General features: G+C 40.4%; 3 protein-coding genes across 3 annotated transcripts in view; all 3 read left to right on the top strand.

The window, feature by feature from the left end:
• CFAP70 (cilia and flagella associated protein 70) overlaps positions 1-8,334 on the top strand; it is a 96,422-nt gene extending 88,088 nt beyond the window's left edge. Inside the window, exons 22-23 of the mRNA XM_012663218.1 lie at positions 6,657-6,704; positions 8,254-8,334. Coding sequence (XP_012518672.1) covers positions 6,657-6,704; positions 8,254-8,334 — 129 coding nt within the window. The remainder of the gene's footprint in view (positions 1-6,656; positions 6,705-8,253) is intronic.
• A 1,369-nt stretch (positions 8,335-9,703) lies between these two features.
• Positions 9,704-11,247, top strand: MRPS16 (mitochondrial ribosomal protein S16). The gene is made up of 3 exons (XM_012663317.1): positions 9,704-9,826; positions 10,271-10,531; positions 11,008-11,247. The coding sequence occupies exons 1-3, from the start codon at positions 9,814-9,816 to the stop codon at positions 11,139-11,141; spliced, it is 408 nt and encodes a 135-aa protein (XP_012518771.1). The 5' UTR covers positions 9,704-9,813; the 3' UTR covers positions 11,142-11,247.
• A 2,412-nt stretch (positions 11,248-13,659) lies between these two features.
• DNAJC9 (DnaJ (Hsp40) homolog, subfamily C, member 9) overlaps positions 13,660-14,945 on the top strand; it is a 9,191-nt gene continuing 7,905 nt past the window's right edge. Inside the window, exons 1-3 of the mRNA XM_012663316.1 lie at positions 13,660-13,910; positions 14,102-14,242; positions 14,754-14,852. Coding sequence (XP_012518770.1) covers positions 13,731-13,910; positions 14,102-14,242; positions 14,754-14,852 — 420 coding nt within the window. The 5' untranslated portion in view covers positions 13,660-13,730. The remainder of the gene's footprint in view (positions 13,911-14,101; positions 14,243-14,753; positions 14,853-14,945) is intronic.

The raw sequence follows: 14,945 nt of genomic DNA, 5'->3' as shown, positions 1-14,945 counted from the left end.
ATTGTAAAGAAGATCTAATAGAGAGATATATCATATCCATGGGCAGGAAGTTTTGATAACATAAATATGAAAAATTTTCCTAAATTACTATCTAAATTTAATATAATTCCAAGAAAAACGATAACACAGTTTTTTAGGAACTAAATGGGATTGAGGTAAATCCTAAAACTCAATTGGCTGAATAAAGGCCAAAAACAAAAGTTGTTATGAAAATATGGAAAGAGGAATAAAGAAGGAGGACTTTCCTATTAAACATCAAGCCTTATTATGAAGCTCTAACAATGAAAACTAAGTGATATTAGTGTAGAAATAGATAAGTGGAACAGACTTGACAGACGGGAATAGACCCATGCATATATATGGAAGCTTAGGTTTTGATTAGATAGTATTTAAAAATAATTGGTTTTTTCTAGGAATTTACCCTGAAGCTCTTCCTTCAACAATTCAAAAATGGGTGTCGACATTATTAATTGCAGCATTATTATTGCAATTTCAAAATAATGGAAACAACCTAAATTCCCATACAAAGGAGAATGTTTAAATCATGGAATACTATGCAGCTGAAAAAATGATGAGGAAGATCTCTATGAACTGATGTGGAATGATTTCAAGAATATATTATTAAGTGAAAAAGTAAAGTACAGTATTTTACCCCCTTTAAAAAGGAAAAAATATATATGAATCTGCTCTTTTGTGCAAAAAGAAGCACAGGAAAGATAAACCAGAGATTAATGAGAGTAGATTGTACAGGACATGAATGTGATGGGTAGAAGGAGGGAGGAGATGAGGGGGCGGTCACTCTGTGATTGTGCCTTTTTATAGAGTTCTGACTTTGGGGACCATGCTAATGTTTTATTTTTTTAAAAAAAGAATCAGTAAAAAATGGGGAGACCACATAATTGAATATAAACAAAACCAAATAAAACGACTTGAATGAATAACATACTGACAGGGGAAAAACAACTAACTCAGGACACTTTTGAAAACATTCTTTGAAAAAAAATATATATATACAATGTATCAGGCTAAGGAGAAAAGAAAAACCTTTATACAAATTTTGGCATCTTGTAGGCTTCTTTTTTGCAGAGGCATGAGTTAGCATTTCTGAAATTACTAAGTATTCTGTAACTTACTTATTAGTAATTATATTATGGATAATGGGAGCCACATTTTTCACTGTCAGAAAAGAAAATTACAAATATGGAAATGAGAAGGGTAAAATGACCAAACTGGTGGATTGGAATTGGAGATATTGCTATGAGCTCATGGTCTGATAGAGTAAATAGATACAGATATAGATAGATACATAGAAATAGATGCATATATATAGAAACATTTACCTATGTCTGTATATATCTATATCTATATAAAAAATGAATGAAGGGGGCCAGGAGCACATCTGATGCTCAGGTCTTGAATTATAAATCCATTATAAGGAACTAGGGCATTTGTTCAGTTTAGGGGAAAAAAAGGTGGGGGGAAGACCAGAGGTTTCTTGGAAAATGGGTAAAAATTCCAAAACTGGTGCAAAGAAAGTAAAAGATGAGTCTGGAATGTCTTATTGAGTCAGAAAGTAAAAAATGCTCAAAGAAAAATTGGGACATGTCAAAAAGACATGGGGAAAAATTAAAGACATAGGAACTAGCTTAAAGGGAGCTCCCACTAGCCAAATCTGGGATAGTTTGGACATCCAAATAAATAAATACAGAAAAGGATTACAAATAAGAATCTATGATCCAGGCTGGGCACAGTGGCTCACTCCTATAATCCTAGCACTCTGGGAGGCTGAGGCAGGAAGATCTCTTGAGCTCAGGAGTTGAGACCAGCCTGAGCCAAGAGTGAGACCCCGACTCTACTAAAAATAGAAAAAATTAGCCAGGCATGGTGGCACGTGCCTGTAGTCCCAGCTACTCGGGAGGCTGAGGCAGGAGGATCACTTGAGCTCAGGAATTTGAGGTTGCTGTGGGCTGGGCTGATGCCATGGCACTCTAGCCCAGGTGACAGAGTGAGACTCTGTCTCAAAAAAAAAAAAAGAAAAGAAAAGAAAAGAAATGTATAAAGAATGATGGAATTAGAAAAATCACAATTTGGAAATCATCATAAGTGATTCAGTGAACAGTCATCAATGTATGATAAAATTATGGGTGAAAGTTTAAGAAGTAAGAGAATATTTACACAGTCTCAAAGTATCTCCCCACAAGATACTTATTAATTACAATGGGGAAAATGCTAACATTGTAATAGAGAAACCTGGCAGATAACAATCTAAATAAATGATCAAAGTTAACATCACCAGTATTGGGATAAACAGTTTGTGCTTCCTGATACGATGCACTGAGAACACATCATTTTTGTGATATTCTTGCCAAAAGTTTATAACATGTGATCATGAGGAAACATCAAACACAAATTGAGAAATATTTTACAAAATAACTGTTTTGTACTTTTAAAAAATGTCAATGCCATGAAACACAAAGACTCAGGAACTATTCCAGTTTAAAAGAAACAGAAAACATATATAATGAATGCAATGCATGATCCTGGATTTTATTTTGCTTTAGAGGACATTATTAGAACAATTGGAAAAATCTGAATAAGGTCTGTAGATTCGTTAATAGCATTCTATCTATATTAATCTCCTGATTTTGATAATTGTACTGTGGTTAAATGAGAGACTATCCTTGATTTTAGAAAACACCCACACTGAGGTATTAAAATTGCATCATGTCTACAATTTACTCTCAAATGTTGAGGAAAAGTTAAAGTATGTATGTATGTGTATGTGTGTATATATAGATAGATATTTATATATAACAGTAGTGCCCCCTCACCCCTTGGGGATATGTTCCAAGACCCCAAGCAGATGCTTGAAACCAAAGATAGTACTGAACCATATATACACTATGCACACATTTCTTTTTCCTTCTTCACAATTTCACAGATAGAAGATTCATTCTTAACATAGATTTTAGCAACCTCAGCATATGATTTTTTTCTTTCCTTATTAAGTCCTTTTTACATAAAGGAAACACTTTGCAGCTTCTCTTTGGCATAACCCAATTGCCAGCATTGGTATTCTTGTGCTTTGGGGCCATTATTAAGTAAAATAAGGGTTACTTGAACATGAGCACTATAATACCGTCACAGTCGATCTATATATAACCCAGATGCCTACTAGGTTACCAGCTGATGTGTAGTGTCTACAGCACAGAAACACTGGACAAAGGCATGATTCACGTCCCAGGCAGAACAGTGGGAGATTTCATCATGGTACTCAGAACGGCCATGTGCAATTTAAAACTTATGGATTATTTCTGGGATTTTCCATTTAATAATTTCAGACTGTGGTGGACCAAGGTTGACTCAAACTGCAGAAAGCGAAACCACAGATAAGGAGGACTACCCTATACATAGGCATATGTATGTGCATGCATAGAAAGAGAGAGAGGAGAGAACTGCTATTGTAACTTTAATCTGAAACTATGTCAAAAACGTTTTTAAAGATACCTCATTAAGATAATGCAAAGTGACACCATACTAATACCCCTACTAGAATAGCTCAAATCATAAATAAAATATGCTATTAAAATTAACTCCATCTGTTTCTTTTCACCTTTTTAATGTGGCTAATAAAACATTTAAAATTACATATATGGCTCCCACTATTAGACAGTGCTTGTTGATTCCAATACTCTTTTCTTACAAATGAAGAAACTAAGGCAGAGAAGCATAATGGCAGCTCTTTGGGGATGAATTCCCTCTTACAGTCTTAGGCTTTTCCTGTTGCCATAAACCACACTGTTAAAAAAAAAAAAAAAAGGATAGCTTAAATCAAAAAGACAGACAATATAAGGATGTGGATAAACTAGAATCCTCATACACTACTGGTAGGGTTGTAAATTGGTATAATCACTTTGGAAAACAGTTTGGCAGATTCTAAAAGATCTAAATATATATTTACCGTATGTCCCAGCAATTCCACCTCTCCGTATCTAGCCAAGAACAATGAAAACATAGGTCCACACAAAGATTTGCATGTGAATTTTAATCACAGCATTTAATAATAGCCCCAAACTGAAAACATTGAACGGGTAAACAAAATGAGGTATTTTTATACAATGGAGTGCTACTTAGTAGTTAAAATAAATTCTGATTCATGTAACAATATGGATGAACCTCAAAAACATCATGCTAAGTTAAAGAAGCAAGGCACAAAATACCATATTTCTATTATATGATTCCATTTATTTGAAATAAAGAAAACTAAAGAGATAGAAAATAGATCAATGGTTGCCTAGAGCCAAGGGTAGGAATGGGGACTAACTGCAAACAGGCATGAAAGAACTTTTTGGGGTAGTAGAAGTCCTCTAAAACTGAATTGAGGAGATGATTGCACAACTGAACCCTAAAATTAGTGGATTTTGTGGCATGTAAATTTACCTTCATATAGCTATTTTTATTTTATTTTATTTTATTTTGAGACAGAGTCTTGCTCTGTCACCTGGGCTAGAGTGCCATGGCGTCAGCCTCACTCAGAGCAACCTCAAACTCCTGGGCTCAAGCAATCCTCTGTCTCAGCCTTCTGGGTAGCTGGAACTACAGGCACACCCCACCATGCCTGGCTAGTTTTTTCTATTTTTAGTTGTTTGGCTAATTTCTTTCTATTTTTAGTAGAGACAGGGTCTCACTCTTGCTCAGGATGGTCTCGAACTCCTGAGCTCAAGCAATCCTCCCGCTTCGGCCTCCCAGGGTGTTCATATAGCTATTTTAAAAAGACAACATAACATCCTCCTAAATGAGGAACAAATGGGACTATTCAATCAATAGTGATCGGGCAACTGGCTACTATTCATATGAAAAAAAATCCCTTAGATGTCACACACACACACACACACATACACACACACACACACACACTCTTCCAGCTGCTTTAAAGAACTAAATCTTAAAAGCAAAGCTTCAGAACATTTAGAAGTATAACGAATACCTCTACACCCTAGGGGTATGGAAGGTTTCTTAGGACTGTAAAAACACAAGCCAAAAATAAGATATCAATAAATTAACTATGTTAAAGTTAGAAACTCATGTATAAAAAAGACACTAATATAAAGCTTAAGGTCTTTATTATAAATATTTGCAGCATTTGTAACTAATAAGCAATTAGCATCCAGGTTATATAAATAGTCCCTATAATAAGGGAAAAAACTCTACAAACAACCTGATTTAAAAATGAGCACAGGATAGGAAAATGCAGTTTGCTGCTGTGGAGATTATAAAAGTCAATACATGTATGAAAAGATCTGTGTCACTAGTAAGCATGAGCAATTTAAGGACATGGTAGAAATTGACAGCCATCAGATTGGCAACAATTAAAGCATGGTATCACCAACATTGATGAGGAGTCTCACAATCGCTAGTGGATGTAAATTGGTACAACCACTTTTAAGTGCAATGTGGCATTATTTAGTCACATTCGTATCTATAATTTGGCAGTGTCATATCTAGACATAATCCTAAGAAAAATTCAGGACATGTACGAGGATTGTTTACTGCAGCAATGTTTATAATAGCAAAAAAATTATTATTTTTCAAAATTGTTTTGGCTATTCTGGATCCTCACATCATTTGGGCCACTGCCTCCCTATGGTAGGAGGGAAACAAAGGTAGTAGTGGTAGGAAGGGAATGTGTGCTGGAAAATGCCCCTGGCAATTCAGTGAACTTCAGGTGAGAACATTTCAAAGTGTAGATATTGTAGGCAGGAAGGGTTTGGGGTATGAACGTTTTGTGAACTAGTAGAAATTTTACATGGACTAGAACTGGTCAGAAAATTGGACTAGATATTCCCTAAATTCCCTTCCTGCCCAAATATTCTGGCGTTAAATATTTATGTATTTAAGCTTTCCCAAGTGACTTTGCGTGCTCTGAGTAATTTGCTATATAACAAATTTGTGAAGTATAATAGTGGATTTATATTATCTCATTTAACCCCTGGAAGAGTGCTTCAAGCAAAGAATAATATTGGCTGAGAGGAGTAGTTAGTGTTTTCATCTCCTATTCAGATCTGCATTGAAGTAATTCCAGTATCTACTTTGTCTAATGCATAGAGACGGGATAAAGTGTAGTAGTTAAAAACTTGGACTCTGGAGTCAGACTGCATTGTTTCAAAACCTGGCTCCTCTAATTATTAGCTTCATAACCCTGGCAAGTTATTTATCCTCTCTGTGCCTAGGTTTCTCTTTCTGTAAACTGGGAATGATAAATAATAGTAGTTATCACCTAGGTCTTGAGGATTAAGCATGAGCATATGTAAAGCAATTAAAACAATGTCATCAATGAAAACAAGGTAAATCACATAGTAACTATGAAAGTGTTAACTGTTATTAACAGAATGGCTTCTATCATAAGAGGAACAAATGACTCAAGGTGCTTTCAGAAAAAAACGAGGGGCCAAGCTGTCTTTAAGCTTTCTGAAATGGAGGAATTTTTAAAAATCTGTTTCTCCCTACCTCCTTTCATTTTCCAGCTTCCCCTTTGAATTCAGAGGTTCTTAACTGGGAAGGTGTAGAAACAGTTGAGGTAGAAACAGTTGAGGCAATGTAGTTTGCATACCATGTTTGTGACAAGTCATCATCACCAGCTGCTGCACTTTTTTCAGGCTGGACGGCAACTGGAAGCTGAACAGGCCTACAAGTATACAATAAAGGTATGACATAGGCGCCTCTATCATTTGCGTACGTCCTACTGAGGCTGGGAAACTGGGAGGAAGGTACTGGCTTAATTCAGGACTTCAGAGCATTGCATGATGTGAATATTTTTCTTGAGGCTTTTCTTACCATCTTTGCCCTTATCACGGAGTTGCTGGGTTTGTAATAATAAGCTACATATTCCACAGGTGATCTTTCTTCCAACTCTTTAGAGAGAATATGGTTTAAGAGAAAGACAGATGGCCTAAGTCAGTTGACCAGAATTATGGTTCTGGTTTTGTCATTAACTTACTGTGTTAACCTCTCTGGGCTTCATTTTCCTAATGTGTAAAATGTAGGGGTTGGTCTGGTCCAGGGGTCAGCTATCTTTTTCTGTAAAGGGCAAAATAGGAAATCGTTTAGGGTTTGTGGGCCAAAGTCTCGGTTGCAACTACTAACTCTGCCCTTTTAAGTGCAAAAGCAGCAATAGATAATACATAAATGATTGGCTATGTTCCCATACAGTTTTACTTACAAAAAACAGGTGGTGGGCAGCATTTGGCTCATGAACAATCCCCAGTCTATTTATTAGTTATGAATTGCAAGTAATTTGACCTGACAAGTAATAAAACAATGGCTTTAACAAATTCATGTTTTCTTATCTAGTGAAAAGTCCAGGGTGGGTACCACAGCTCCAGTGTCATCAGGGACCTAACCTCTATCTTTCTGCTCCGCCAGCTGTAACATGCAGCTTTCATCCCTCATAGTTGCAAGATAGCTAATATAGCTCCACCTACCAAACTCACATTTCAGGAAACACAAAGGAAAGGAAAAGGGGGCCATGGCATAGCTATTTCACTTCCCTTTATTTTATTTTATTTTTATTTTTTTGGACCCCAGCTCTGTGCCCAGGCATAAGAGACAAAGGCCCTCACTTCCCTTTAAAGGGCTTTTCCCAGGTGTCCCATCCAATGACTTTAGCTTACATTTCACTGGGCCACAATTGGTCATATGACTACCTCTAGCTGCAAAGGAAATAGAAAAATGTGTCTTTTTAACTGATTGCTGTCCTGAAGCATTGCTGTCCTGAAAAGAAATCAAGATTTTGTTAATAAGAGAGAATGGGTATTCAGTAGGCTACTAGATGCCTCTACTATACATCTAGATTCTAAAATTAAATTCAGATCTAATAAAAGCCTGTGATTCCTGTGTCTTTGATTACTTGCTGTCACTTGTCACATGGGAATACTACACATTAGCCTAGAGATGTTGGTGATAATATGAACACTTTAAAAAATAAACTTTAATAAAGTTATTTTACCAAAAAATGTATAAATCATGAGTGTTCACATTGCTTGATGAATTCTCACGAAGGAAACATATCCATGTAACCAACACAATGTTCTAAGGTCTTTTAATGGAGTTTTCATTAAATAGGGAATATAGGAAGAACCACTTCTATCCCAAGGAACTATGTCCTTTAGCCGTGGCCCCACAAATGAGGGGTCTTCAAGCCACATAGGTACATCAGGTATGATGTGTCCTTCCCTTCCTTCCTCTCTCATGTAGCTGAAATTGAAAGATGAGGCTCTGCTTGCAGAGATCCGCATGGTACAGGAAATGGTTGGCTTTGGAAATCCATCTTTCTGACATCCTTCCAGCTGAAGAATTTTCTGTGTGGGACTCTGAGCTGCTTTCCTTCCTAGAGAAAGTTTCACCATATGAAGCCTGGAGCTGGAAAACAAAAGAATCTTCACCATAAACAGAAACCCATTCATTTATTTCCATTGGCTATGTTACTAGATGTTTTACTGGTTGACAGTAAACTAAATCACAATAAAAAATGGAAATAAGAGACTCAAAATTCATCAGTGTGGTTCTGGAGTTAATTAATGTATACTGAGTATATGTAATTTTATATAAAGAATTAGATAAAGTATAGCTAATCTATACATTGGGGTCATTAAGCTTTCTCATGAAAGCTTATCAGATCACTCCTGGAGGAAGTCAGCAGCTAAGGCCCCTGGCCAGATCCACTTAACTTAAACTTGGGAATTAAGGCATCATTTTCAATTAAGGTCTAGAGGAAGACAGCTAGGCTTGGTCACTGTATTAGGGCAAAGAGCATACTATTAAATAGTTGTGGCCAGCCCCTTTGGAACCAACAGTGAACAAAAATGCTGAACAGAGAGGTCTTTGCTGAAGGTGGGGGTATTGACTACCTCTAACCACCCACAGGTATCTTCACGGATATAAACTACAACGGCTCCATGAAGATACCACTATCCTATAATATAGTTGTAAAAGCTTTCACCACTGAGGCCATATTCTAGGGCTAGAGATAACAAGTCATTATTTCACCCCTGCCCTCCTGGATCACAGCACGGCAAAAGCAGGCGTAAAGATTCCCCCTCCTTTATTTTTTGAGGCTTGAATACCTCTTTGGGGGTGGGAGAATAGGTGGGAAGGCGAGAGGCAAATTAGTTAACAGAGAAGGAAAAAGCAAACTCTATAGTCATTTATAATCCTTCCCCCAGTCTCGGCCCTAACGCTACCTCCTTTGTGAAGTCTTCCTGAGGAAGTATCAAGTTTGCCTAGCGCCCGCACTGTACAGACCGCCCTAGTTTCTCTGGTCTAACCTCACCGTGATCCCGACCAGACTGAGCACCATGGGGGCAGAGACAGCGCCCTTTCATATCATGGTTCTCAGTACTGCGCCTCAGCCCTAACGGGTGCTCAAAAAACTATTGCAGGATGTATGGATTTGTAGAGAATTCATCACTTCTCTTGGCGCTCCTGGGATTCTACCAACGTTCCTCACTCCAGCAGGAACTCACACCAGTGAGGAATCGCACGGAAATTCCCACAGGACACCCATTGAAACACGCCCCTTTTGCGGCAGTTTAAGGTACAGCATCCGTCACCGGGTTGCATTATGGGAAGTGTAGGCGCGGAAAGCGGAAAAGGCAGGGCGAGTGGACTCCCCGCTTCCGGAACCGAGGCTTTAGGGCTGGGCTAAGCCCGCGGTGAGGGCAGGTGTCCGGCTGCGTCGACCATTTGGGTTTGGGAGTTTGCGTCCTCACCCCGCCGAGGCCGTAGGGCCGGTCAGTGCAGGCAGCGGGACGCACCATGGTCCATCTGAGTGAGTCATCGGGGCCCCGCGAGACCTTCCGGGCGTTCGGGGGGGCTTGGGCATTCGGGACCGGGCGGAGCGGCGCTCCAAGGCGTGCTGGAGGCAACCTGAACCTGAAAGAGCCACACTGCCTTACGTTTGAGCTTTCTTTTAGTTTTTTTCCCCACTTAATCCTCGCTGAAGTCCCCATCTCATTTTACAGATGAGGCAACTAAGTCTTCAGGACAGGGTCACAAGAGCTAGTAAACGGCAGGTCTAGGCGGAGTGGACTTGAGGATGAAGAGGAGGTCATTTCTGGCAGGAGTAGATAGAGGGGTTTCACAAAAAAGACGATGTCTAAGATTAACAAGAATAGATTGGAAGTGAGAATATTTAAGTAGAAAAAGGGAATTGTTCCGTCTACCTCATTTTGCGTTCTTATTTCTTGTGAACTAACCAGAGATTTTTCTACAGCTACCGTCCTCTGCAAGGCCTACCATGGGGGCCACTTAACCATCCGCCTTGCTCTGGGTGGCTGCGCCAACCGGCCCTTCTACCGCATTGTGGCTGCTCACAACAAGTGTCCCAGGGATGGCCGTTTCGTAGAGCAGTTGGGTTCCTATGATCCACTGCCCAACACCCATGGAGAAAAACTCGTTGCCCTTAACCTGGACAGGATCCGGTATTGGATTGGCTGTGGGGCCCACCTCTCTAAGCCTATGGAAAAGCTTCTGGGTAACTCAGCTCTGGTCTTACCTCATTGAGGGGTTTTAAACTGAAATCAGCTCCAGGATAATGAGAATGAAGAATGATTTTCATTCCTTCCAGGCTGCTCAGGACTTGAATGGGAGCTGAAGTTGTGATCTAATTGCCATTTTGAATCTGGAGGCCCGTTAGTGGACTCCTTTGTGAGACTTTTTGGGTGACTAGAATTTTTTGCTAAAAATGGGAATAGTGTGTATTGATTGGCTGTCTTGTCAGTTTAACTTTTTTTCAAGTAAGGAGAATAGTGTAAGTAAGTAGACATCATCCACTGTCTCCTTGTAGTAAATCAGGGGGAGAAGAGGAGGTAGTACAGAGTTTGACAAGTGGGGAGCATGGTTTACCTCCATGCTCTGGGTCAGGTCTCAGACCTCAGTTCTGTGAGGCAGAGTTCCCAAGAAGACTGGCTTGTACTGTGTTATAATAAATGAAAATTCTTTTGCTTTTAGGTCTTTCTGGCTTTTTCCCTTTGCATCCTATGATTATCACAAATGCTGAGAGACTGCGAAGGAAACGGGCACGTGAAGTCCTCTTAGCTTCTCAGAAAACAAATACAGAAACTTCGGCAACAGAAACAAGCTGACTGCAGTGAGCATAGCCGTGGGAATAAGATCAAGGTCCTTTTAAAACACTTGTGCAGAGATCTTAAAATTTGTTCAATTTGGAGGTCAATAAATGGAGTTCTTTGAGTCACCCATGCTCTTCTGACCTAGTCTGAACAAGGCCCAGGGAGAGATTTGTTCTTGTATAACATAGAGCTGAGTCTAGGTACTAAATAGCTTTTTAGCCTTTGTCTTGGGAAAGACAGTGAGTGTGGGAGTATTGGACTTTGGGTTGGGCCCTGGGTCTCTTGGACAACTTTACAATTTGCTGCCTTCCAAGATGTCCTGCTTCAAAGCCCTCAGCCAAAATGTTCATGGCATATTCAAATCATTCTTTAATCATTCATGATCAGCCCATAAGTGTAAGAACAGTTACCTTGCTTATTGATTTTGTAATTGGAAGATTTATATTGTCTTGCTTAACACATATTCTCAAATTTGTAAAGGTAGTTTCTTTGTGAAAATCACTTTTGGGCTGTAATAACATGCCTTTTAAGAATGAGAAATTGGGCAGGGCACGGTGGCTCACACCTGTTATCCTAGCACTCTGGGAGGCCGAGGCGGGAGGATCGCTTGAGGTGAGGTGTTCAAGACCAGCCTGAGCGAGAGTGAGACCCTTTCTCTACTAAAAATAGAAAAAATTAACCAGGTGTGGTACATGAGGCTGAGGCAGGAGAATCACTTGAGCCCAGGAGTTTTAGGTTGCTGTGAGCTAGGCTGACACGGGGGCACTCTAGCCTGGGCTACAGAGCGAGACTCTGTCTCAAAAAAAAAAAAACCGGAAGAAAGCTAATATTGTAAAATACCTATGTATATCCTAGACCATTTACATGCAAGGTTGTTTGTGAAGATTATAAGATATGAAAGAAGGTAGGATTATCTCCATTTTACATATGGGGAAGCTGAGGCTTAGAGGTGGAAACTTGCCCAGTTGATACAGGATTCAGACTCCAATGTGCCCGCCTGGAAATCCCTTTCCAACATATGTTGTCTGTAGGTAGGAAAAATGAGCAAAGATTGAGGCATTTTTAAGAGTCCAGTTAGAAAGTCAGTCATAGAATCATATTTAGGTATCATGAGTTTGATAATATAAATGATTGGTTATGCCAAAACAAAACATCACATTGCTCCACCAGAACTGCAGGATTTTACAACCATAACTGTGATTTACATGGTTTTAGTGTACACTCTGCATAATGTAGACTTCAAATTCTGGCATAAGACTAAGATACAGGAAATTTATAGAGGTTATAAAGCCCAGCTTATTCTCCAGGTTTTATGTTCTAAGAACAATTACTCGCCACCCCAAATTGTAGGGTCATCAAGGCTCCTCTGGGGTTGTTTCTGGCTGGCTTCCACTTGCTTTGAGGATACTTTGAAGCCAGGGGAGGTCTACAGGAATTGGCTGGGTTTGATCTTGGATCTGGGAAAGAGAAATGCTTTGAAAACCATGACAACTCTTGGAGGTTTAAAAGATGTTACTATGCCCTGGAGAGTTTGAGGCTTTGCAGAAACTTACTGGCAGACCAGAATGATTCTGAAAAGTGAAGATCAGTGAAGGGAATTGATGCGAAATGGCTTAAGGTAAAATGTTATTTTGAGCTACTGAATTTCTGCCAACTTGGGTATTCACTTTGCATTCTGGTTTATCCTTTGTCTGTGATCTATATAAACATATTTCCTGTGTGAGCTTGTCCTCTCCCTGATTTCCGGAGTTTTCTCGAGCCTTAGTCTTGCTTTGGATCTCCAGGCTGAAGTTTCTCACCATGTATGTCTTGGATGATTGTTCCAGCTATGAACTTCACAAAGCATTAAAAGAAAACCTTGGCTTCAGCAGCTTGTTTTTATTGAGATGAGGGTTTGGGTCATATTATCTCCACCAATGTGTAAGGTGACTCGGGAGCAGGAAGGTGCTTGAAGATGATTCTGTAATAAACGTCAAATCCATAAGCCCTGTAAAGAATTTTTAGAAGACCGGTGTTTTGTGCTTTTTGTTCAATGTAGGCTTTTTCCTGCAGGACTCGAGGGAAAGTACCCCAGCAGTCCCAACCTGTAGGTTGCAAAATTATCTGGGAGTACGGCTTTACCTATTGCTTTCAGGATTGTCTTTGGAAAAACAAATGTGTTAGGTTGAAGCATGTGAAATTGCTGAATGCTGATGTTTGGCCGTTTTCTACTTTTTTTAAAAAAGGCCAGCAATTTATAAAAGCCTAATATGTGGACGTTCCATATATTCTTGAGTAAGCTTTCTGCCCTGGGACACTGGGGGTAAGACAACTGGTAAGATGCCAGATTTTCAGAATTAGGGGAGGGCAGCGCTGGAGAGGGTGTGGTGGGACACGAGTCCCGCTCCGCTCCGCTCCAGGTAAGGTGCGCCCGGGCGGGCGCCAATCTGGCCACGCCCTCTCTGCGGGGCCGCCGTAAAGCGCGGCTGCGCAGCGTAGCCCCGCCCCTTCCGCCCCTCTTGTGACGCGGCAGCCCTGGGCTTTTTGAGCGGGAAAAAGCCGTCCGGAGCTGTAGTCCGTGCGTCCGTACCCGGCTGCTTTTGTGGAGGTTGCCCGCAGCTTAGTATGGGGTTGCTGGAGCTATGCGAGGAAGTGTTCGGTACCGTCGACCTTTACCGGGTGCTAGGCGTGCGGCGCGAGGCGTCCGACGGCGAGGTCCGACGGGGCTACCACAAAGTGTCCTTGCAGGTGCACCCTGACCGGGTGGGCGAGGGCAACAAGGAGGACGCCACCCGCCGCTTCCAGGTATACAGGTCGCTGCCCCAAGGCGGACCGGCCTCCCCGGCCTTTCCCGGCCTTCCCTGGCCTTCTAGCCACCTAGCCCCGCTCCGGGGAGTGTGCTCACTTCGGCCTGGCGCTTTCTCTATTCCTCGAGGCGCGGTTTCAGTGGGGTGGGGGGGGTACAGGGGTGACTTTTGGATACTCTTTTCCCTCAGATCCTGGGGAAAGTCTATTCCGTTTTAAGTGACAAAGAACAGAGAGCAGTGTACGATGAACAGGGAACAGTGGACGAGGAATCTGCTATGCTTACTCAAGACCGGGATTGGGAGGCATACTGGAGATTACTCTTTAAAAAGGTAGGAAACTTTGGAGGTTTCTTTGTGACTTACTATTATTCAATCAACAAATGTTTATTCAGTGCCTTTGAGGGCTCATTGTGTGTTAATTTTGTATGAATGAGAAATTTGAGTTTGATCTTGAAATATAAATACAGGCACACTTATTGAAACAGCCTTTGTTTTCCTGTTGATATCGTGGGATTGTTACAGTAAAAAGGGAGGATTTATTTTTTTACAGGATGTGCTTTATTTTATATACCTGAACGTTTTAAGTCTTGCATGTTTATCTCGGTCTCTTCCCACCCTTGGAAACTTCCATTTTCCTTCCCTGGGCCCTAGTTTAGCAGTTGTGAAGGTTGGACCAGGGAGAACTCTGGGATAGCTTAGGCATAGGAAATTTGGTTCCTTGCAACAATTTCCACTCAAGCAACTGTTGTATATGAGGAGAAACATTTCAACTTCTAAATCTCTAGTTTTACTAATGTACTTGTTATTTAAAAAAGTTCTCAAAGTATATTTCTCTTATCAGATATCTCTAGAGGACATTCAAGCCTTTGAAAAGACATACAAAGGTTCTGAAGAAGAGCTGGCTGATATTAAACAGGCATATCTGGATTTCAAGGGTGACATGGATCAGATCATGGAGTCTGTGCTTTGCGTGCAGTACACAGAGGAACCCAGGATAAGGAATATTATTCAGCAAGCTATTGACACCGGAGAG

Source organism: Propithecus coquereli, unplaced genomic scaffold, assembly GCF_000956105.1.
Source record: "Propithecus coquereli isolate 6110/MARCELLA unplaced genomic scaffold, Pcoq_1.0 Scaffold80, whole genome shotgun sequence".
NCBI classification, from domain to species: Eukaryota; Metazoa; Chordata; class Mammalia; order Primates; family Indriidae; genus Propithecus; species Propithecus coquereli.
The sequence above is the reverse complement of the archived record's forward strand: the minus strand, read 5'-3'. Positions and strand labels throughout refer to the sequence as shown.